We start from the raw sequence: 25,378 nt of genomic DNA on the forward strand, positions 1-25,378 counted from the left end.
GCCGCCGCTGTTCACATCAAAGTCTTGTCTTAATGAAGTGTCGTTGTTTGCCGCTGACACACAAAGGCTCTTCATTTTTAGGCTTAAGGAAAGGTTCATTCATCCTTACCCCTAGACTAAGTAAACTATAAGCTATGACTTGACGAGAGAAGCAGAGAACTAAGGTAACACACAAAGGCCCTTCATTTTTAGGCTTAAGGAAAGGTTCATTCATCCTTACCTCTAGATTAAGTAAACTATAAGCTACGACTTGATGAGAGAACTATGATTACATTTAAGTACATACACACACTAGCTTCAATACTGTGGGGAGTGTAGAACGTCAGCTTTTGTATCAGGAAGCTATTTGAAACGAACTAGATAGAGTGGAACCTTTCAAAACAGTGAGTAGAGTTGCCTTTTCCAAGTGCTGTGTGGTGAGGGCATTGCTCGGGGTGTAAGTCTTGAGCATAACACTTGTTGGCCACACTGTCCATGTCCGTAACTGGCTGAGGTGTGGAACTGTTCCTGATGACATGTCTTTAACCTCTGCGCCTGGTGCTGTGCCGCACTGCTTCCCCTACCACACCACACCTTGGTCAGACCACCTCCGTTAGCTTGTCCGCCTTCTGTAAATACACCTTTGCTTTCCTGTCCTCGGCGCTGTGAATGTGGTGGTGGTGGTGGTGATGGTGGTGATGGTGGTGCCTTGGTGCAGCCCGAGCCAGAGGACCCGTGGGGGGACTGGGTTACTTTCTCGCCCTCACAGATCACCGCCCACGACGACGCCTTGTTCAGGGTAAGGAGGGCACGCGCGACACGGGAACCTGTGAGATGGTTTCCGTGTGCACGCTCAGCATGGGAGACATCGCTACCTTTGTGCTACTCACGTACTTGACTGTAAAAAGACATTGATTGACGTATTTGCAAGTCCGTTATAACTAGCCGCTGCAGCGTGGCGAGGTGGGGGTGTCTCCCAGCCACGCTCCTCCACGCTGCACGCACCGCATTGCAAGTGTAAAGTCTGCAGTGACGTGATTGGCACAGGTACACAGTTTTTAGTGGCTTCGTATTTCACCATTAGCTTGAGTACTTCACCGATTGGTTCATTTTACGTTTCGTCAGTATTTTCAGTTGCCATGTCTGACTTCCCCCGGCAGTGACCTAAAATAAAGTACCGCCCAGCTGTCAACATAACCCAGGGGTGTAGAAACCCATTCATAGGAGCCTCAAGAGTGTTCAAGCCCGCGCCGCACAGGGACCACCACACAGCTTCCTCGCCCCACATCGGACATCTGAGTGTCTCGTGGCCAGGCATGAACAGCTAGCACACAAGGCTCCACGCGTCCCTTTACCGCACTGTCGGCCCCGAAGACTGTGGCGTGGTAGTCTTAGCTTCCGAGGAAACACGCAATGCTGAGACACGTTCATGCTTCCCTAATGCATATATTAAAGAGGGACACGTAATATATCTGCGTTCCTGTCTATATCAGTGCAGGACTCACGAGCTGGAATTCAACTTGTCCTGACGGTCGCCTCTTTGTCGTGTTCCGAGTCTTCGTTGTCCAGCGAAATTTATTGTTACTAAATATCGACTTTGTTGTGGCCAGTGAGTGCCCTGTTTTCTGCTGGACTTTCTGTAACTGCAACGTTTGTTATTAGATATACATGTGAAAGGTGATACAATCCTAATAATTAGCTCACCAACGCCACTGCAGCCAAGCTTTTCTCGTTAATGGAAGCGGTAAAGGCTGAATAATCGTTCTCAATCGTAAACGGTTAGTCTGCAGGTGTTCAACGACCATGTATAACGACGGGCTGATAAATCTGACAAAGAAGAAGAAGAAGAGGAAGATGAAAAAAAAGGTCTGCGGGTGTTCATCAACGTGTATACCGCCGTACTAATGTATCACAGCCACCTTTAGTACTGATAATGGGTGTATAGACGAGTGGCGGCGCTGTTTACTAATAATGGTTACGTAGACGAGTGGCGGCGCTGTTTACTAATAATGGTTACGTAGACGAGTGGCGGCGCTGTTTACTAATAATGGTTACGTAGACGAGTGGCGGCGCTGTTTACTAATAATGGTTACTTAGACGAGTGGCGGCGCTGTTTACTAATAATGGTTACGTAGACGAGTGGCGGCGCTGTTTACTAATAATGGTTACGTAGACGAGTGGCGGCGCTGTTTACTAATAATGGTTACGTAGACGAGTGGCGGCGCTGTTTACTAATAATGGTTACGTAGACGAGTGGCGGCGCTGTTTACTAATAATGGTTACTTAGACGAGTGGCGGCGCTGTTTACTAATAATGGTTACGTAGACGAGTGGCGGCGCTGTTTACTAATAATGGTTGTATAGACGAGTGGCGGCGCTGTTTACTAATAATGGTTGTATAGACGAGTGGCGGCGCTGTTTACTAATAATGGTTGTATAGACGAGTGGCGGCACTGTTTACTAATAATGGTTACGTAGACGAGTGGCGGCGCTGTTTACTAATAATGGTTACGCAGACGAGTGGCGGCGCTGTTTACTAATAATGGTTACGTAGACGAGTGGCGGCGCTTTTTACTAATAATGGTTGTATAGACGAGTGGCGGCGCTGTTTACTAATAATGGTTACGTAGACGAGTGGCGGCGCTGTTTACTAATAATGGTTGTATAGATGAGTGGCGGCGCTGCTTACTAATAATGGTTGTATAGACGAGTGGCGGCGCTGTTTACTAATAATGGTTGTATAGACGAGTGGCGGCGCTGTTTACTAATAATGGTTACGTAGACGAGTGGCGGCGCTGTTTACTAATAATGGTTACGCAGACGAGTGGCGGCGCTGTTTACTAATAATGGTTACGTAGACGAGTGGCGGCGCTGTTTACTAATAATGGTTACGTAGACGAGTGGCGGCGCTGTTTACTAATAATGGTTGTATAGACGAGTGGCGGCGCTGTTTACTAATAATGGTTGTATAGACGAGTGGCGGCGCTGTTTACTAATAATGGTTGTATAGACGAGTGGCGGCGCTGTTTACTAATAATGGTTACGTAGACGAGTGGCGGCGCTGTTTACTAATAATGGTTACGCAGACGAGTGGCGGCGCTGTTTACTAATAATGGTTACGTAGACGAGTGGCGGCGCTGTTTACTAATAATGGTTACGTAGACGAGTGGCGGCGCTGTTTACTAATAATGGTTACGTAGACGAGTGGCGGTGTGGTGTCATCAGTCATCCGGTATCGTAAGACATCCCATCCTCAACTTCGCATCGCGGAACCCAATCTTTGCTATCACAAAGTAACTAAGTGAAGCATCAAGTGTAAAAAGTACCAAGGAGGACCTAAAAAGCGATGCAAAGTGGAACAGGTCACAAGAAGAAGAAGAGTGATTGTTGATATCCTAGTTATATACATACATACGTCATCATTTGCTTTCATAATAATATAAATAAACTTGAGTGGGACAGATCCCGACAAGCAGTCGACAAAAGACATGGTACCGTGTCGAAATTCATGGATGTATTCAGGATGGGATGTCTCACGATCTTGGGATGTCTCATGACACCACAGCGGCGCTGTTCACCCCGCGGGGCGCACCACACCGGCGGCGGCAGAGGACCCGTGTCAGTGTCATCGTCGGCATGGCTCGGCTCCCTGTGGTGTCACGTCGGCGCATGCAGGCGGTGTAAATTGCAAGTGTGTCTAGATGTACTTTTGTTTTACTTTTATGATTTGGTTCCGCGTCTTCGTCACTGGCGGTGTCCAGAGGGCATGTTGAACCCCTTGTGACTGTTTTGTTTTACTTTTTTGATTTGGTTCCGCGTCTCCGTCACTGGCGGTGTCCAGAGGGCATGTTGAACCCCTTGTGACTGTTTTGTTTTACTTTTATGATTTGGTTCCGCGTCTCCATCACTGGCGGTGTCCAGAGGGCATGTTGAACCCCCTTGTGACTGTTTTGTTTTACTTTTATGATTTGATTCCGCGTCTTCGTCACTGGCGGTGTCCAGAGGGCATGTTGAACCCCCTTGTGACTCTTTTGTTTTACTTTTATGATTTGGTTCCGCGTCTCCATCACTGGCGGTGTCCAGAGGGCATGTTGAACCCCCTTGTGACTGTTTCGTTTTACTTTTATTATTTGGTTCCGCGTCTCCGTCACTGGCGGTGTTCAGAGGGCATGTTGAACCCCCTTGTGACTGTTTTGTTTCATAGCAGGACACGGAGCAGGTGTTCTCTGGGACGGACGCCTCCTGATGTCCTAGAAGATGTGCCCCTGACAGTTTGTGCTGCACGCATTGTGTTATAATATTTATGTTCTGTTCTGTGTTAGCCCGGGAACACGAGCCACGGGGCAGGACACACACACGCCCCCTGAGGCCGTCTGTGCATGTGCGGGGCGTTGTCGTGGCTCAGTGTTCCGTTCATCCTTCTGTTCCGTGTAGTCTTGGGGTGCATGGTGACAGTATCTTGTTGTTCATACTGCAGTAGACGTAATGACTTCGTTTTCTGGAATGTATATGTAAGCATTAACTCAATAACATTACTAACATGTTTATTTGTAAGTCATTTCAAACTCTGCTCACTAAACCTCTCTCTGGGAAAGGAGACTAAAATTTATGATCACATATAAAACCTATTTACTTCTTAAACATACTTGGGGGTTTGATACTATATCTGCATGTTTTTGACCATATAAAGCCGTGAGATACATTCCTTTAGGGAAGGTTAACTTTAATGATCACCAACACTTGAGTAACATTCCCCTATAACACATCGGTTGTCCCAAGGTAGTGCAAGCAGACGGAGCATTGCCTTCACGGGTCTTGTAGCCACGTGGACCTCCCTGCTCGGTGCCGCCTCTCAGTACCTTCCCTTAATCCCCTGAAGGTGTTCGCCAGAGATGCGGACGTGGGCATGAACGGTGACCTGGACTACAGCATCAGGACCGGCAAGGGCAAGAAGGGCCGCTTCAAGATCCACCCGAAGACTGGCCAAGTGTACAGCAACAAGGCCTTTCCCCCGAGCAAGACCTTCGATTTGATGGTGAGTGCTGACATTACTTTTTTTTTTACAGCTAAATAAACAGCACAAGGGCAACAACAAAAAAAAGCAAAATAAAGCTCGTTAATCGTGTTCCTACAGAGACAAAAGTGATGAGCGGCCAAAAGAGAGATCAATTTCAGGAGGAGAGGTGTCTTGATACACTCCTCTTGAAAGAATTCAAGTCAGAGGCAGGAGGAAATATAGACGAAGGAAGGCTGTGTAAGTGATGAAAGAATGAAGATGCTGGTTAACTCTTGCATAAGGGGTTTGGACAGTAGAATATTCGTGTAAAAATTGATCTCATGTTAAGGTTGCTTCCCCTTACCTAGGCTATGATAACAGTAATTGGCTGAGACAAGTTAAACCCCCTAGAAAACAGTATACCCCAAACTGTTCCCCATATTCCCAAACATTTCGGGGCTCAGGTCGGTATTTTGAGAAGTTTCCGCCGCTCACACCAACCATTTCCAAAGGCCGAAGAGAAGGTTCATCGGGTTCTAATGAGTGTTTTTAGTTCCATAGTACAGATGATGGGTCAGACTACCACCAGGCTCATAAAACTACCCCTGGAAATGACCAAAACTCCTGCGAAAGCCTTGTCAAATACATGTGTCAGGTCGCCGGAATATGTAAGAATATGGCCCTCCCTGAGTTACACACCCACATTTGATAAGGATTTTGTAGAGGTTGCTATTGGTATTCCCATGGGTAGTTTTATGAGCCTAGTGATAGTTTGACAAGGCTTCTGCACCATGAACCAAAAGCCAACTCTTTAGAACCCAATTAATCTCCTTTTCGGCTCTTGGAAATACTTGTGAGAACTGAAATCGTGTGAGAATACTGACGTGAATTTGTTTGTCTCACTCACACACCTTCCCTTCCTCCTCTTCCTCCCCTTCAGAGCCTGGAAATACTTGTTGTGAGAGATAGAATCGCCTGGGAATATCTGACGTGAATCTGTTTGTCTCACTCACACACCTCCCCTTCCTCCTCTTCTTCCCCTTCAGAGCCTGGAAATACTTGTTGTGAGAGATAGAATCGCCCGGGAATATCTGACGTGAATCTGTTTGTCTCACTCACACACCTTCCCTTCCTCCTCTTCTTCCCCTTCAGAGCCTGGAAATACTTGTTGTGAGAGATAGAATCGCCCGGGAATATCTGACGTGAATCTGTTTGTCTCACTCACACACCTTCCCTTCCTCCTCTTCCTCCCCTTCAGAGCCTGGAAATACTTGTTGTGAGAGATAGAATCGCCCGGGAATATCTGACGTGAATCTGTTTGTCTCACTCACACACCTCCCCTTCCTCTTCCCCTCAGAGCCTGGAAATACTTGTGAGAGATTGCATCGCCTGAAAATACGGATGGAATTTGTTTATTTCTTCCCCTCAGAGCCTGGAAATATTGGTTGTGAGAGCTGAAATCGCCTCAGAATACGGACCTGAACTTCCTTGCCTCCCTCACACGCCTCCTCTTCCTCCTCCTCCTCCCCGTCAGAGCCTGGAAATACTTGTGAGATCTGAAATCGTGTGAGAATGCGGACGAGAACTCCCTTGACATCCTAACACCTCCCCCTCCCCTTCCCCTTCCCCCTTAGAGCCTGGAAACACTTGTGAGAGATTGCATCGCCTGAAAATACGGATGGAATTTGTTTATTTCTTCCCCGTCAGAGCCTGGAAATACTTGTGTGAGAGCTGAAATCGTCTGAGAGTATACGGACGAGAACTCCCTTGCCTCCCTAACACCTCCTCTTCCTCCTCCTCCTCAGATCCAGGTGAAGGACAACGGGGCGCCGCAGCTGACGGCCACCACGCGGGTCCTCGTGCGTGTGATGGACGTGCCCGAGGAGTCTCCCAACCCGCCGGTCCTGCAGCCGCCGCCCCCCGCCCACGTGATGGAGACGGACGCGCCGGGCCACCTGGTGTCCTTCATCAACGCTCAGGACCCGGATAACGACACCTTGTGGTACTACATCACAGGTGAGGGACATATAGGGTCGCATTCTTAGGGCCGCTTTCACAGTCGTTTTGTTTGTTTTGATCGTTACCAATGGCGGCGATCGACGCTATAGTTTTCCACGTGAAACTGGCCTATGTGGTAGTGGCGGCTGCAGAGGAAGCGAGAGGTGTTGAGAGTGCGTGGTAAGGTGCGGGGCTAGGCTAATCCTGCAGCCCCCATTACCCCATCGGCCAGTTTGACGTGGAAATACTAAAGCGGCGATAACAACCATTGGTAACGATCAAAACAAACAAAACGACTGTGAAAGCGGCCATTAAACATTTCGGAGCCCAAGCATATCTATTTGACAAGACTTTCGTAGGAGTTGTGGGCATTTCCAGGAGTAGTGTTATGACCCTGGTGTTACGTTGACCCTTCTTCTGTAACTTGATCTTAAAAAAACGCTCATTAGAACCCGACTGATCTCCTTTTTGGCCTTTGGAAATTGTTGATGTGAGAACCGAAAGCGTCAAGCAATATCGGTCGGAGGCCCTTGTTGACTTTGCTGCATTCCTATTCATACGGAGATGTGCACCGCCGCCACGCGCAGCTTTAGCGTGTGCTCCCAACTGTACCTTCAGTCACCGCTTGTCCTCGTCTTGGTAGCCGGTGACGTGACGAGTACAGGAACAGTGACCAGACGAACTTTTTCCATTGGTCACAGAATGGCTGACTCATTTTTGTTGTTGTTGTTGTTGTTGTTGTTGTTGTTGTTAGATCAGTATTTTTTAAAGGGAAATACCTTAGAAGAGTGACGTTTAGTTCTAGGTTACGATTTTCTCACTTTGTTTCCTTTGATAACGTGTTTCCTCTACTGGCCAGAATAACTTTTTTTTTTTCGCCTCTTTTTTTTTTCGCTACAGAATGGCGACCGCAAGTTTTGGGTTGTATTAGTGATTTGAGGGAAAACAATACCTACTAAGTAAGAGTTACCTACCTAGTCACGTTTATTTCAAGGATGTGATTTGCTCGCTTCATTTCCTCAGCTAAAGTGATTTTCTACCGATCAGAGCAACTTCTTTTCACGCTACAGACTGGCTGCCTCAGTCAAGTTTTGGGTGTATCGGTGACTGAGGGAAATTTTTACCTAGAACATGTCTCGCTCGCTTTGTTTTCTTTGCTAACGTATTTTTCTACAGGCCAGAGTAACCGTTTTTCACGCTACAGACTGGCTACCTCAGTCAAGTTTTGGGTGTATCAGTAAGTGGGAAAAAAGTATACCTAGGACATGTCTCGCTCGCTTTGTTTTCTTTGCTAACGTATTTTTCTACTGGTCAGAGTAACCGTTTTTCACGCTACAGAATGGCTACCTCAGTCAGGTTTTGGGTGTGTCAGTAAGTGGGGAAAAAGTATACCTAGGACATGTCTCGCTCGCTTTGTTTTCTTTGCTAACGTATTTTTCTAGCGGTCAGAGTAACCGTTTTTCACGCTACGGAATGGCTACCTCAGTCAAGTTTTGGGTGTCAGTAACTGGGGGAAATAATACCTAGGACACGTCTCGCTCGCTTCTTTGCTAACGTATTTTTCTAGCGGTCAGAGTAACCGTTTTTTACGCTACGGAATAGCGAACTCAGTCAAGTTTTGGGGTGAATCAGTAGTTTTTGGGAAGAATAATACGTAGGATATGTTTCTCTGGCTTTGTTTTCTTTTTTAACGTGTTTTCTACCGGTCAGAGTAACTTTTTTTTTTACGCTACAGGATGGCGAACTCAGTCAAGTTTTGGGGTGAATCCGTAATTTTTGGGAAGAATTATACTTAGAATGTGTTTCGCTCGCTTTCTTTCCTTTGCTAACGTAATTTTCTACCGGGAGTACCTTTTTTTCACGCTACAGAATGGCGAACTCAGTCAAACTTTGTGGTGAATCATTAATTTGGGGGAAGAATAATACCAAGGATATGTTTTGCTCGCTTCATTTCCTTTGCAAACGTGTTTTCTACTGGTTAGAATGTATGTTTAAACGCTACAGAATGGCTAACTCATCTTTGGGGGTTGAATCAGTAAACTGGGTGAGGAAAATAATGCCCTAAAGTTGGTAACGTTTATCTCTTTGATGATCTGTTTTGTTCGCTTCGTTTCCTTCGATTACGGTTGTGTCCCGTCTCCTGGGATCTGTTCCCTTCTCCTACTGTTATCCTGGAGCTGGTGTTGACGACATCACAGCTGCACTGGACGAGGTCTCCGCTGTGGCCTCTAATGACTCACTCTTTGTTCTCCACACAGGTACAAACGACGTCACCACGACCCGGTCTGAGGAACTGCTAGACAAGTACCGTAGGCTCATCCAGCAGTATAAGTCTAAATCCCCTAATATTTTGATTTCAGGAATTCTACCACGGACATGGGATGAGGGCGACTTCTACAGTAAGGCCTTCAGCCTCAACAACCGCCTACAGACTCTCTGCGGAGAACTTGACGTCGAGTTCTTTAACGCCTGGAACCATTTCTACGGCCAGAGTAAACTTTTCCAAAGGGACGGCATACACCTGTCCCCCATCGGGGCAGCCAGATTCGGAAGGCTCCTCAACAACGCCGTACGTAACGCCCGAACAACAAAAAACGACTCTCAGCCACGTCCTTCCATCCCGCCCGTGTAAATAGACACCATACACCGCAACAGACTCGTAACATTGAACCCTCCAGTACCTCTATTACCAAGCTTCAAGATAACCTAAGAGTCCTTAGTTTCAATGCGCGTAGCCTAAGAAACAAATTTGATGAACTGCGATGTCTTGCTCTGACAGAAAACTTTGACGTAATTGCTATAACCGAAACATTTATCGACACCACTAATATTGATTTAAGTTCCGAATACAACATAGATGGCTACAGATTCTTCAACAATGATCGTGTAAACCGTAGAGGGGGTGGTGTCGCCCTTTTTGTTAAAAGCTACTTGCAACCTACTGACAAAACACCAAGAAACAGTAACGTTTAACATTTGTGCGTGCGAGTAAACATTGCAAAAGTCAATTTAAATATATCTGTCACTTACAGGCCTCCGCGGCAATCACTTGATGGCGATCTTGAAATGTACAGCGTCTTAAGGCAGTCACTTAATAACAGCGACTCACTGATACTAGGAGACTTTAACCTCCCCCATATCGACTGGGCGACACTGTCGGGTACAGAAGGTGAGTCCCATAGAATGATCGAATTTCTAGAGGAAAATTATCTAAGCCAAATGGTTTCTGAACCAACTCGACAAAATAACATACTTGACCTTGTTATAGCGACCCAAGATAACCTAGTCAGTAATGTCACGGTAGGAGAACACCTCGGTTCCTGCGATCATAAACTAGTGCGCGTTGACATTAGAGCTCAAACATCGGTGACTGAAAATAAAGTTAAGGTGCCCAATTTCAAAAGAGCCAACTTCGTAGAAATCCGACGAAAACTAATAGATATGCAACTATCAGATGACGGCAATGCAGAGGACGCCTGGCTAAACTTTAAAAATCACTTACTCACTCAGCAGGACACATTTGTCCCCTTGTGCGAGAAGCGAATTAACACTAATAAAAGTCCACCTTAGTTTAATAGCGAAATTAAACACTCAGTCAAGGAGAGAAAATTGTCTTACAGGTTAAAGAAAGACTAAAGCACGCCCGAAAACATTAGACTTTACAATGATGCAAGGCGACGAGTAAAAAGATTAGTGCATCAGGCAAAGCGTAGATATGAAGAAAATATTGCAGCCAACTGTAAAAATAATCCGAAATCCTTCTTCAGTTACATAAACAACAGAAAGGCGATCAGAAGTGGAATTGGACCTTTAACAAACAGCGACGGTGCACTAGTGACTGACAGCCAACACGTTGCAAACCTATTAAATAATTACTTTTCCTCGGTGTTTAATAATAACAGTCCTCCCACCACCACCACCAACACCAGTACTAATGTAAATCCCGAGCATGCATTGTCTAACTTTGAAATAAAACCCGATGAAGTCCTTAAGCCCTCAAATCACTTAAAACAAATAAACGTCCTGGACCTGATAAAGTATATCCAACTCTGCTGAAAGAAACAAAGTGCGAAATACTCTCCTCCCTCACAACCGTATTCAATATGTCCTTGCGACAAGGCATTGTCCCTTCAGATTGGAAAAAGGCTAACGTGACACCGATTTTTAAGAAAGGAGACAAAAAAGTACCAGGTAATTACAGGCCCATTAGTCTAACTTCGGTTGTAGGTAAGCTACTTGAGGGCATAATTAGAGACAAAATTGTGAGTTACCTTGAAAGCCACTCATTAATTGGGGACTCACAACATGGCTTCCGAAACAAAAGATCCTGCCTATCAAATCTATTAACCTTTTATAACGACCTCTTCACTGTTTATGACGTAACCAAATCACTGGACGTAGTCTATCTTGATTTCCAGAAAGCGTTTGATAAAGTCCCGCATCATAAATTACTTTACAAATTAAAGCAAATAGGTATTGACGGTCAGGTAAACCAATGGATCGCGAATTGGTTGAGCAACAGACAACAAAGAGTAGTGATTGACGGATTTAACTCAGAGTGGGCGCCGGTCACTAGTGGCGTCCCTCAGGGCTCGGTTCTTGGCCCAGTGCTCTTCATTATATACATCAACGACGTGGATGTTGGACTCAATAACCGCATTAGTAAATTTGCAGACGACACAAAAATTGGTAACTCGGTTCTCACTGACGAAGACAGGCAAAGCCTCCAAGAGGATTTGCACAAAATTTCAGCTTGGTCTGATAGATGGGAGATGCCCTTTAACGTAGACAAGTGCCAGGTCCTTCAAGTTGGAACGAGGAATATGAAGTTTGATTACGAAATGCGCGGCGTTAAACTCAAAAGCGTTCAATGCGTCAAGGACTTGGGGGTCAAAATAGCGTCAAACCTCAAATTCTCACAGCAATGCATCGATGCAGCAAATAAAGCGAACAGAATGTTGGGCTTCATTAAAATAAACTTTTTATTTAAGAATAAAGATGTAATACTCCCGCTCTACAACAGTTTAGTCAGACCCCACTTGGAATATGCGGTACAGTTTTGGTCTCCCCACCATGCAAAGGATATTGCTAAATTAGAAGGTGTTCAGCGTCGGGCAACGAAAATTATCCCTTCCTTGCGCAACAAATCCTACGAAGAAAGGCTTTCTACCCTTAACATGTTCTCTCTTGAGAAACGTCGCCTCCGAGGAAAATTGATCGAATGTTTTAAAATACTTAATGGTTTCACGAATGTAGACAGATCAACATTGTTTATGATCGATGACACTTTGCGCACGAGGAACAATGGCGTAAAACTCAGATGTAGACAAGTAAATTCAGACTGCACCAAATTTTTCTTCACCAACGTTGTAGTGCGAGAATGGAATAAGCTCCCACCATCAGTGGTTCAGTGTAACACGATTGACTCCTTCAAAAATAAGCTTGACCGTCACTTCCTTCAACTTAATATCAACTAGAGTAGAAGTGCAACGTTTAGGAGTCTTCTGATTAATGTAAAATCACTTAGGTTTAAGGACAGACCACCAAGTCCGGACCATGGGGTCTGTGTGGTCTGATTTTCTATGTAAATCTATATAAATATAATTCCTTCCCCTTCTGTCTCTCTCCGGCATATGACCACAGATGTTGCGCCGACTAAACGAAACTTTCCAACTTTTCCTTCGATTACACGTTTTGCTACCGGTCAGCATAACTTTTTACCTTACAGAATGGCGAACTACGTCAAGTTTTGGGTATATCAGAACTGGGGGAAAAATATGTTACCTAGGATATGTGTGCTCGCCTCATTTCCTTTGCTGACGTATCTTTCTCGTGGGCAGATTAACTTTTTTTTTTTTTTACGCTACAGAATGGCGAACTTAGTCAATTTTGGGAATATCAGAACTGGAGGTAAATAATACCTAGGATATGTGTTGCTCGCCTCATTTCCTTTGCTAACGTATCTTTCCCGTGGACAGCTTAACAATTTTTTTTTTACGCTACAGAATGGCGAACTCAGTCAAGTTTTAGGAATATCAGAACTGGGGGAAAAATACTACCCAGGATATATTTTGCTCGCCTCATTTCCTTTGCTAACGTATCTTTCTCGTGGGCAGATCAATTTTTTTTTTACGCTACAGAATGGCGAACTCAGTCAAGTTTTGGGTATATCAGAACTGGGGGGAAAAATGATACCTAGGATATGTGTTGCTCGCCTCATTTTCTTTGCTAACGTATCTTTCTCGTGGGCAGATTACATTTTTTTTTATCTACGCTACAGAATGGCGAACTCATTTAAGTTTTTGGTATATCAGAACTGGGGGGTAAATGATACCTAGGATATATTTTGCTCGCTTCATTCCCTTTACTAACGTGTCTTTCTCACGGGCAGAGGGCGACGAGAGCGGCCGGTTCAGCATGGGCGTGGACTCTGGCCTGGTGAGCCTGGCGCGCCGCCTGGACCACGAGGACCAGCACCACTACGCCCTCACCGTCACGGCCACAGACGGCGTCCACACCGCCGCCACCAAGGTCAGTGTGCGAGAGAGAGAGAGAGAGAGAGAGAGAGAGAGAGAGAGAGATCATCATTTTTGTTTATATAATCTCTCTCTCTCTCTCTCTCTCTCTCTCTCTCTCTCTCTCTCTCTCTCTCTCTCAATAAGATACTCGCTAACTGTTAACTCTTGCCCCACCGTGTTGTATTCCATTGTTCCAGCGTCAGTATTTACGGCACAGCACACTAACAACGTGACTCACTCCCGCCCGTACACTTTTTTTATGCCGTCAAAATTATAGTCTCATGATGTCATCGGCCGGCGAGCTGAATGCGGTGCGGCCTCTCTCTCCCTCTCTCTCCCCCCTCGCTGTAAAACACTGAATTTAAAGTACAATATTTTTCATGGCAGCTAATATTGTTTGTAAATTGTTAAAGCACTTTGTGACATATGCAAATTCGGGGCGACGGATGCTCTTTTGTTTTTCGAAAGCGACACAAAGGCAAAATGCACTGTCCAGCCTGCGGTGAACTGCGATTAACGACGAAGTGTTGAGTTGTAGCCTTATAAACTAACTCTCCCTCCAAACTGAGTGCTGATGTATAGGGGGTTTTACCCTAACCAGCATGCCTCCAAGGTTGGCATTATCAGACGCTTCCTCTTCTCACATCAGCAATTTCCAAAGGCCAAAAGGGAGAGTAGTCGGGTTCTAATGAGTGTTCTTTTAAGCTCAATTAAGGTACAGAGGAAGGGTCAGACTACCACCAGCCACTGTGCGTCCAAGGTTGGTGTTCTCAGTCGCTTCCGCTTCTCACATCAGCATTTCCAAAGGCCAAAAGGGAGAGTAATCGGGTTCTAATGAATGTTCTTTTAGGTTCATGTTACAGAGGAAGGGTCAGACTACCACCAGGGTCACAAAACTACCCCTGGATATGCTCAAAACTCCCTTGTCAAATATGTGAGCTTTGGTGCCATAATATTTAAGAGATCAGTTGTGTTCTAATAAGTGTTTTTAGGTTCATGATGCAAAGGAAGGACCAAACTATCACCAGGGTTATTCCGCTTCGATTATGTGGCGGTGTTTTAGCTCGAAGGTCTTGTGATACTTTATCTTTATGACTCGCGAATATGTCCTCCAAGTTACGGGCGGGCGCGGTGTTCTCCCCACGGAGCGATATGTCTCGATGGTGAGTAGTGTGTTTACCCTAAGTCTATATACACCAAGTCAAGTCATACGCAGGTTTGTGGGAGGAGACACGGCCGAGGCGTGGTTTACGCGTGACACTGCTTAGAGCCAAACTACTAAAGGTTTCAGGGGCCGTGTTCCCCTGTTTTTCGTAAATAAAACTTTAACAAAGCGTCGGACAAGGATGTTATTTTGGCAGTGGATGTTTGAGACCCCGACCTAATGGGCAAAATTATGATTCATTAACCACATGTGACACCAAATCATATTTTTGCCCATTAGGTCGGGGTCTCAAACATCCACTGCCAAAATAACATCCTTGTCCGACGCTTTGTTAAAGTTTTATTTGCGAAAAACAGGGGAACACGACCCCTGAAACCGTTAGTAGAGAATGTAGAAACAGGGATTTAGAGAAAACGAAGAAAGGCGGACTAATTTAAATCAATCACTTCATTATACCCTCCCTCACACCCCACACCGCTGTTTGTAGGCAATGGAATTGCAGTCACGCAATAGCACAATAAAAAGACATTTTTTCGTCAGTGGCTTCCCTGAACGCGCTGTGAAAGGAGGCGAGAATGCATATCCAGAGTGCACATACGGCCCCAACTTTAGTCACCCCTGAACTGGCGGGTATTTTTTTCTTTTTTTTTTTAGCTTCAAGTGACGTCATCCCGCTGCTCCGCCCCAAAACCGCCTCCTGCGCGTACCGGTCGCAGTTTTGAAGCAGAGTGACTTGACTTGGTATATATAGACTTAGGGCCGTACTACTAAACATTTCGCCGCCCAAGTACACATATTTGACAAGGCTTTCGTATGAGTTTTGGGCATTTCCAGGAGTAGTTTTATGACCCTGGTGGTAGTGTGACCCTTCCTCTGTACCGTGAACTTAAAGAAACACTCATTAGAACTCAGTTGATCCCCTCTTTGACCTTTAGAAATACAGATGTGAGAAGCGAGTATGTCTTATACTACCGACCTTAGTGTTTACCGATGAGCGGAGGGGAGCGCGGGCCGGGCCGTTGCATCGTAAAGCAGACTAATACCGCTGCAAGTTGTTATCACCGGGCCGTTTGCTGCCTCACGCTACTGGCGGCGGTATTCTCAGACGCTTCAGCCTCACATCAGTCACTGCCAAAGGCCGAAAAGGAGATTTATATTGTTGTAAAGAGTGTTATTTAGGGTCATGGTGCAGAGGAAGGGTCAAACTACCACCAGGGACATAAAACTACAGATGGAAATGCCCTCAACTCCTACGAAAGCCTTGTCAATTGTGTGTGCTTAGGCTCCGAAATTTTTAAGCATAGGCCCCAGGGTCGCTATTCTCAGACCCCTCCGCCTCCACATCAGTCATTTCCAAAGGCCGAAAAGAAGATTTATATTGTTCTAATGAGTGTTTTTTTTAGGCTCATTATACAGAGGAGGGGTCAAACTACCACCAGGTTCGTAAAAGTACCCCTGGAAATGCCCGCAGCTCCTCCGAAAGCCTTGTCAAATGTGTGCTTGGACGCCGAAATTTCTAAGTATAGGGCATAGTGAACCTATCCTCAGACGCTTCCGCCTTCACATCAGTCATTTCCAAAGGCCGAAAAGGAGATTTATATGGTTCTAATGAGTGTTTTTTTAGGCTCATGGTGCAGAGGAAGGGTTAAACTCCCACCAGGTTCATAAAAGTAGCCCTGGAAATGCCCGCTGCTCCTCCGAAAGCCTTGCCTGATACATGTGCTGGGTCGCCGGAATGTTTAAGAGTAAGGCCCCAGAGATGTTCGTGACTGAAAACGTCGCCAACTTTTAGTGATATCGAAAAAGTGGCTTATTGATCCGTAGGTTTCTTCATATTATCCCGAGGCTGCAGTATTAGATGGTAACGGTGCTGTTTTGTGTGTTTGTTTGTTTGTTTACAGCAAGGGAGACAGCTCAAGGGCAAAACAAAAAAGCAACAAAAAAAGCCGCTAGGCGCTGCTCCAACAAGACGAGGCTGAGTAAGAGGCCAAAAGAGAGGTCAAAACGTGTGGAAGAGTTTCATCTCATCAGACACTCATCAGCCGCCTGTCAGATGAGCCAAATAATTATAAGTTGCGGATGACCAAGACTGTGGCTGCTATAGCTTGTACGCCTCGTTACGCTCGCATTGTGCTACCTCAAGTGTTGTTTGATCTCTCTCTCTCTCTCTCTCTCTCTCTCTCTCTCTCTCTCTCTCTCTCTCTCTCTCTCTCTCTCTCTCTCTCTCTCTCTCTCTCTCTCTCTTTTTCGTTTGATAAAGTCCCACATAAGCGTTTGATAAAGTCCCACATCATAAATTACTTTATAAATTAAAGCAAATAGGCATTGACGGTCAAGTAAACCAATGGATCGCGAATTGGTTGAGCAACAGACAACAAAGAGTTGTGATTGACGGATTTAACTCAGAGTGGGCGCCGGTCACTAGTGGCGTCCCTCAGGGCTCGGTTCTTGGCCCAGTGCTCTTCATTATTTACATCAACGACGTGGATGTTGGACTCAATAATCGCATTAGTAAATTTGCAGACGACACAAAGATTGGTAACTCGGTTCTCACTGACGAAAACAGGCAAAGCCTCCAAGAGGATTTGCACAAAATTTTAGCTTGGTCGGATAAATGGGAGATGCCCTTTAACGTAGACAAGTGCCAGGTCCTTCAAGTTGGAACAAAAAATAAAAAGTTCGATTACGAAATACGCGGCGTTAAACTCATAAGCGTTCAATGCGTTAAGGACCTGGGGATTAAAATCGCGTCAAACCTCAAATTCTCACATCAATGCATCGATGCAGCAAATAAAGCGAACAGAATGTTGGGCTACATTAAAATAAACTTTTTATTTAAGAATAAAGATGTAATACTTCCGCTCTACAATAGTTTAGTCAGACCCCACTTGGAATATGCAGTACAGTTTTGGTCTCCCCACCATGCAAAGGACATTGCTAAACTAGAAGGTGTTCAGCGTCGAGCAACAAAAATGATCCTTTCCTTGCGCAACAAATCCTACGAAGAAAGGATTTCCACCCTTAACATGTTCTCTCTTGAGAAACGTCGCCTCCGAGGAAAACTGATCGAATGTTTTAAAATACTTAATGGTTTCACGAATGTAGACAAAACAAAATTGTTTATGATCGATGACACTTTGCGAACGAGGAACAATGGCACAAAACTCAAATGTAGACAAGTAAACTCAGACTGCACCAAATTTTTCTTCACCAACGTTGTAGTGCGAGAATGGAATAAGCTCCCACCATCAGTGGTCCAGTGTAACACGATTGACTCCTTTAAAAACAAGCTCGACCGTCACTTCCTTGAACTTAATATTAACTAGAGTAGAAAAGCAACGTTTTGGAGCCATCTGATTAATGTAAAATCACTTAGGTTTAAGGACAGACCACCTAGTCTGGACCATGGGGTCTGTGTGGTCTGATTTTCTATGCGGGTAGGCGGTGACCGAACTGGTAGCGTACTGGGCCCACATTCACCGCGTGATGGACGACGCGGGTTCGAATCTCCACGCTACCACTCGGATTTTTCAGTCACAGCCGAGTGGCTTAAAACTACCCACATGCTGTCCTGAAGACCACCCATCAACCCGGACTCTAGAGGAAGCCGTCCAAGCGAATCAAGAACGAGTTCAGGGGGGCAGCATGAGCCAATGCAAGATGGCGCCACTATAAACACTCGCCTGCGCCAGAACGGGCTGGGCCGACCATCAGGCCCCACCTGGAAGAAACCTTGGGCCGACCATCAGGCCCCACCAGGAAGATGCCTACCTGCGCAACAGGCAGCGACGTAAAAAAAAAAAAAAAATGTAAATCTATGTAAATCTCTCTCTCTCTCTCTCTCTCTCTCTCTCTCTCTCTCTCTCTCTCTCTCTCTCTCTCTCTCTCTCTCTCTCTCTCTCTCTAGTTATAGTTATAGTTATAGGTATCTCTCCAACATTCCTTTCCACACAACACACCCTTTCCGTCAGCTGTCCGTCATTTCCCCCTTGGCTAACGTAACCACTTGGTGCCTCCCTCGCCGCAGCTCGTGGTGGAGGTGATGGACGCCAATGATCACCGGCCAGTGTTCAGCGCCAGGACCTACGAGGGTGCCGTGAGCGAGGACGTGGCGCCGGGGTCCACCGTGGTCACCCTGCAGTGCCGAGACAGGGACCAGTCACCCACGGCGTCCTCCGCGGTGTACTTCACGCTGCACCACGCCCAGGCCTTGGCGTCCCAGGGCCTCTTCACCGTGGACTCGTTCACTGGTGACCTCATCGTGGCCGAGCCCCTGGACAGGTCAGACGAGCAGCTGGCGTGTCAAGCTACAAGAAACAAAGATGAATAGTCTTGCTGTCTGAGTATACTGAATGCAGTTATTGAATATGTGATAACCTTGAGGCTCATCTCCACGTAGGGAGGTGTCCAGCGTCCACGAGCTGACCGTGAGCTGCAGGGACCGCGGCCGACAGGAGAACGCAGACTTTGCCCTCGTGTCCGTGACGGTGGAGGACGACAACGACCACGAGCCCGTCTTCCTGGAGCCCATGATCATCGCCAAGGTGAGTACACTGTGCCTGCGGCCGCTCGTGCACCGCCGCCTCAACCGACACCAGTTACCTGACCTGTAAAATATCGCCGGAGTTGAAGAATACTTTTCGTAAGTATTATAGGAAGTTAATTAAAGCAATTACATCACTATTATACACAGAAAACGTATAAATAGGCGATTCATATCTAATCCAGAGAAAAAAGTTTGTATATGACGAACGTTCCATCATAATATTTGTACACTGGAACAATCTGATGAACTAAAGTCAAATGTATAGTTATTGTATGACAAGTCTCGTCCCGGCGCGTGCATCACCGTGCCGTGGGGTGCGGGTCTATAAACAGCCGTTGTCAATAGTCGTGTTTCACCTCCCGCCCAAATAACACAAGTCCAGCAAACAGAGGCCGCGCCAGGGGATGTATCGTTGCTCTCCCATCGGACCGAATCCTCCAAACTTACGACGCTCCTCTGGCCAGAACCGAACAATGATGACTAGTGTGTGTGTGTGTGTGTGTGTGTGTGTGTGTGTGTGTGTGTGTGTGTGTGTGTGTGTGTGTGTGTGTGTGTGAGAGAGAGAGAGAGAGAGAGAGAGAGAGAGAGAGAGAGAGAGAGAGAGAGAGAGAGAGAGAGAGAGAGAGACCCTAAATCAGTACCTTTCAGCTCCTTTCGAGACCTTTAAAAACGTAACCCATCTTCTTTTCTGAGTCATAACAACGAGTTAATATCCCGGCGGCTTAAATCACGGGAAACTGCGGGAAACAAATAAGGGTTTAACCTCCCAAAGTTCGGCGGCGGGGAAAGGGGATTTGCAACGCCGCTTAACTCCCTTGTAAACTTCACGAGCTGGCGGGGAAAAAGGACGAGGCGAGAGGCGGTCTTAAACAGCGGGGCGGCCTAGTAGGAGTAGCCATAAAGTTAGGAGCACGGTAAGAATAGCCATAAAAGTAGCGGCGAAAGACAGAGGAGCGGCAGGGCGGGGAGGAGGAGAGATCAAAGGCAGGAGCTTGAAGTGGGCGCTTCAGATGAACACCCTCTTACCCTACGAGGCTGAAGGGGGTGTGAGATGCAGTCCCGACGCCCTACACGTACGGGGACGCTCCATAAAGGCGTGAACGAGGCTCTTTGGGGGGTAAAGGAGGAGAGGAAAAGAGTAGGAGGAGAAGGAGGAGGTGGAAGTGGCACGTGAGATAGTTAGTGACTTTAAATTAGTGGACCATCTGATTGGTTTAAGGACAGACCACCTAGTCTGGACCATGGGGTCTGTGTGGTCTGATTTTCTATGTAATTATCTTTCTTCTTCTTCTTCTCGTTATAGTTATAGTTATAGTTATCTCTCCAACATTCCTTTCCACACAACACACCCTTCCCGTCAGCTGTCCGTCATTTCCCCTTGGCTAACGTAACCACTTTGCGCCTCCCTTGCCGCAGCTCGTGGTGGAGGTGATGGACGCCAATGATCACCGCCCGGTGTTCAGCGCCAGGACCTACGAGGGTGCCGTGAGCGAGGACGTGGCGCCGGGGTCCACCGTGGTCACCCTGCAGTGCCGAGACAGGGACCAGTCACCCACGGCGTCCTCCGCGGTGTACTTCACGCTGCACCACGCCCAGGCCTTGGCGTCCCAGGGCCTCTTCACCGTGGATTCGTTCACTGGTGACCTCATCGTGGCCGAGCCCATGGATAGGTCAGACGAGCAGCTGGCGTGTCAAGCTGCAAGAAACAAAGATGAATAGTCTTGCTGTCTGAGTATACTGAATGCAGTTATTGAACATGTGATAACCTTGAGGCTCATCTCCACGTAGGGAGGTGTCCAGCGTCCACGAGCTGACCGTGAGCCGTGCAGGGACTGCGGCCGACAGGAGAACGCAGACTTTGCCTGCGTGTCCGTGACGGTGAGGACGCCAACGACCACGAGCCCGTCTTCCTGGAGCCCATGATCATCGCCAAGGTGAGCATCAGCCTGCGGCGGTTTCGTGCACCGCCGCCTCAACCAACACCAGTTACCTGACCTGTGAAATATCGCCGGAGTTGAAGAATACTTTCGTAAGTATTATAGGAAGTTAATTAAAGCAACTACATCACTATTATACACAGAAACACGTATAAATAGGCGATTCATATCTAATCCAGAGAAAAAGTTTATATGACGAACGTTCCATCATAATATTTGTACACTGGAACAATCTGATGAACTAAAGTCAAATGTATAGTTATTGTATGATCGAGTCTCGTCCGGCGCGTGCCTCACTGTGCCGTGGGTGCAGGGTCCATAAACAGCCGTTGTCAATAGTCGTTTCACCTGCCCAAATAACACAAGTCCAGCAAACAGAGGCTGCGCTAGGGGATGGTCAGTTGCTTCTCCCCATCGGACCGAATCCCTCCAAACTTGAAGGACACCCTGACAGAACTGAACAATGATGTGTGTGTGTGTGTGTGTGTGTAAAAGGAGAGAGAGAGAGAGAGAGAGAGAGAGAGAGAGAGAGAGAGAGAGAGAGAGAGAGAGAGAGAGAGAGAGAGAGAGAGAGAGAGAGAGAGAGAGAGAGAGAGAGAGAGAGAGAGAGAGAGAGAGAGAGAGAGAGAGAGAGAGAGAGAGAGAGAGAGAGAGAGAGAGAGAGAGAGAGAGAGAGAGAGAGAGAGAGAGAGAGAGAGAGAGAGAGAGAGAGAGAGAGAGAGAGAGAGAGAGAGAGAGAGAGAGAGAGAGAGAGAGAGAGAGAGAGACTCCTAAATCAGTACTCTTTCAGTTTTCGAGACGTTTAAAACGTAACCCATCTTTTTCTGAAGTCATAACAACGAGTCAATATCCCGGCGGCTTAAAATTACGGGAAGCTGGTGGAAACAATAAGGGTTTAACCCAAAGTTCGGCGGCGGGGAAAGGGTAACGCCACTTAATCCCTTGTAAACTCACGAGCAGTGGCGGTGAAAAGGATTGGTGCGAGAGGCGGCTTTAAACAGCGGGGCGCGCCTGAGAGGCAGCTATGCTGGGGAGCACGTAAGAATAGCCAAAAGTAGCGGCGAAAGACAGAGGGAGCGGCAGGGCGGGGAGGAGGAGATCAGCAGAGCTGAAGGGCGCTTTCAGACGAACAATCTTCTGGCCCCTACGAGGCTGAAGGTGGTGGAGATGGAACCCGACAACCTACACGGGCCGACGCTCCAAAGGCGCGAACGAGGCTCTTTGGGGGTGAAGGAGGAGAGGAAAGAGTAGGGAGAAGAGAGGAAGAGGCGTGATAAAGAAGACGTTAAATTAGTGGACGTTTACGGAGCGATTAACTTGCATATAAATTGTTTAGTCCGTGATGAAAATACGTCAGAAGAACGATGTTATGACGTGCTTTGGGCGTGATTTGCCTGTAATGGTAAGGAAGGAGAGTTTTATTATTACGCCACACATATTATTATTATTATTATTATTATTATTATTATTATTATTATTATTATTATTATTATTATTATTCCACCGAGTGACCTGAAGGTACTGAGACTGGCATGATGTCACCAACCTCCGAATCCAGTTATATACGAAAGGAGAACAGGAGATGGTGTGGAAGAAGGACCTCAGACTCGTGGCAGCGCGGGGCCCTCACGACTTGATGCACGGGGATGGCGAAGCTTGCTGAGCAGCGCCAACTTTGGCAATGCAGCTGGCGACTTGCGCAACACCATTGCAGCACTGGCAAGAAAACTCGCTCCTCCAGCTGCCACTATGTGGACGCCCTGACGGCATGCCGCCTCATTCCCTGGACAAGAGGCCGGGATGCAGGCCTATAGGAGTCGGAGAAGTCCTGCGGCGCATCGTAGGCAAATGCATCATGGCTGTCGTCAAAGAAGATGTGAGAATGGCAGGAACCTCCAAGTTTGTGCGGGGCAGCAGGCAGGAGGAGAAGCAGCAGTCCATGCCATGCGGGAGATATTCGACCACGTGGAGTGCGAAGCAGTGCTTCTTGTTGACGCCAAAAATGCCTTCAACACAATAAATAGAAAGACTATGATACATAACATTAAAACCAAGTGCCCTAGCTTAGCTATGTATGTCGAAAATACCTATACATACCCGACTGACTTATACATAAATAGCCACAGTGGAAAGGTGAGTGTTAAAATCATCTGAGGGAACAACACAAGGTGACCCAATAGCCATAGCTATGTACGCCCTGGGCCTATCAGTCCTCCAAAATGAAATCGCGTTCGCAGAAACACGGGTGAAACAGGTGGCTTATGCGGATGACCTCTCAGGTGCTGGTAAAATCTCAGACTTAAAAGGGTGGTGGGACACTGTGAACACCGCCGCCCCTGAGATAGGATACATCCCTAACGCCACCAAGTCTGTCCTTATTGTCAAACCTGAACATTATGACCATGCCGCAGAACCTTTAGAGGAGGTGGCGTCATTGTGACAAAAGACGGACAACGACACTTAGGTGCAGTGATCGGGACAGAGGTATATAAGAAGGAGTACGTGGGAGACAAAGTAGCTGAATGGGTGAAGGAAATAGAAGCTTTGTCTGCCATTGCCAAGACTGAGCCACACGCTGCCTATTCAGCGTACACCCACGGCATCCAACATCGGTGGACGTTCCTGATGCGCACCATCCCCGGCATCAGTCCACTCCTCCGACCACTGGAAAATGCCGTCAAGAATGTATTCTTGCCAGCGCTGGTGAAATCTCATGCTTTGGAGGAGGAATGAGAGGGATATGGTAGCACTTCCCCCAAGACTGGGTGGGATGGGGATCACCAACCCTGTGAAGCTGGCTGATAAGGAGAACCAAAACTCCATCAGCCTTACCAGTTTACTCATCAACAGGATCATCGCTCAGGAGGCAGAGGGCGAGATAGACCAAACAGAAATAAGAGATATTAAAGGAAAATCTCAGAAGAAAGGCAACAGGCCCAAAGACGAGCTGGACCGTCTTACACACCACCTGTCTACAGAAATGGGTAGAAAAATACACACAGCACAGGAGGCAGGCGCCTCTAACTGGCTAACGTCATTACCAATCAGAGCAAAGGGCTTCAGCCTCAACAAACAAGAATTTGTCGACGCCATTGCTCTGAGATATGGCTGGCCGATTGAGGGACTGCCTGATCTCTGTGCATGTGGATCACCAAATGATGTCACCCACACCATGACATGTAAAAAAGGAGGCTTCGTCTGTATTCGACACGATGAAGTGAGGGATCTGACAGCCAGCATGCTTGGGAGGTATGCCAAGACGTCACTACCGAGCCGGCACTGCTTCCCTGGACAGCGAACACATTCGGTACAGGACAGCCAATACCTCACAGGAGGCACGGGTTGATGTAAGTGCCCGCGGATTCTGGGTGCGCGGACAGTAGGCGTTCATGGACATCCGCATATTCGACCCGATGGCTGCCTGTCACCGTGAGCTGCCCCTGTAAGCCGTCCACCACAGGAACGAGCAGGAGAAGACAAGGGCATACGGTGAAAGAATCCAACATGTGGATCAGGGCAGCTTCACCCCCCTCGTCTTCACCACATCCGGCGGGATGGGTCCCAGGGCCCAATGCTTCTACGCACGCCTCGCGGAACTAATCTCAGAAAAGAAGCATCAGCCAAGGAGTCACGTTGTCGCCTGGATGAGGTGTCGCTTTTCGTTCTCCCAGCTCAGGTCGGCCATCCTATGTCTCAGGGGCACCAGACACTCTGGCCCAACGCCACCAACATCTCCAATATGGACTATGAAGCCACAGTGGTGGAGAGTGACATTAGGGTGGGTCGGGAGTGACTTGAGTAGGGAAGGAAAGGGGGATCTAGACGTAATAGATGATAGGTGATTTAGTGTCAGGTAGTATTAGTGATATGGTTGGATGCCACAGTCATTAGCGAACAGAGTTGGGGCTAATGACCTCCAAGCTATGGAGCCTCCATGATTATGTGACGGGAAAATAAACATGGGTGGAGGTATCATTTACGTTGTGTAGTAGTGTACTTGTAGTAGTAGTAGCAGCAGCAGTAGTAGTAGTAGTAGTAGTAGTAGTAGTAGTAGTACCAATAGTAGTGGTAGTAGCAGCTTATTCAGCCTGTCCCTCCGCCTCTGCCTCCTCACTGTCGCCGCTTTCCTTGCCCAGGTGAGCGTGGGGGCTGCACGGCGCCTCTGGTGCGGGTGATGGCGCTGGACCACGACAAGGGCGACAACGGCAGGATATCCTACTCCATCCTCGAGGGTGAGTAG

General features: G+C 47.1%; 1 protein-coding gene across 1 annotated transcript; it reads left to right on the forward strand.

Moving 5' to 3' along the window:
• The first annotated feature begins 10 nt into the window (after positions 1 to 10).
• Positions 11 to 25,378, forward strand: LOC126996369 (fat-like cadherin-related tumor suppressor homolog). The gene is made up of 9 exons (XM_050856739.1): positions 11 to 778; positions 4,858 to 5,013; positions 6,780 to 6,990; positions 13,364 to 13,503; positions 18,683 to 18,936; positions 19,055 to 19,199; positions 20,618 to 20,871; positions 23,550 to 23,563; positions 25,275 to 25,378. Exons 2-9 carry the CDS (start codon positions 4,885 to 4,887, stop codon positions 25,376 to 25,378), a joined length of 1,251 nt encoding a protein of 416 aa, XP_050712696.1. The 5' UTR covers positions 11 to 778; positions 4,858 to 4,884.

Source organism: Eriocheir sinensis, chromosome 10 (genome assembly GCF_024679095.1).
Source record: "Eriocheir sinensis breed Jianghai 21 chromosome 10, ASM2467909v1, whole genome shotgun sequence".
NCBI lineage: Eukaryota > Metazoa > Arthropoda > Malacostraca > Decapoda > Varunidae > Eriocheir > Eriocheir sinensis.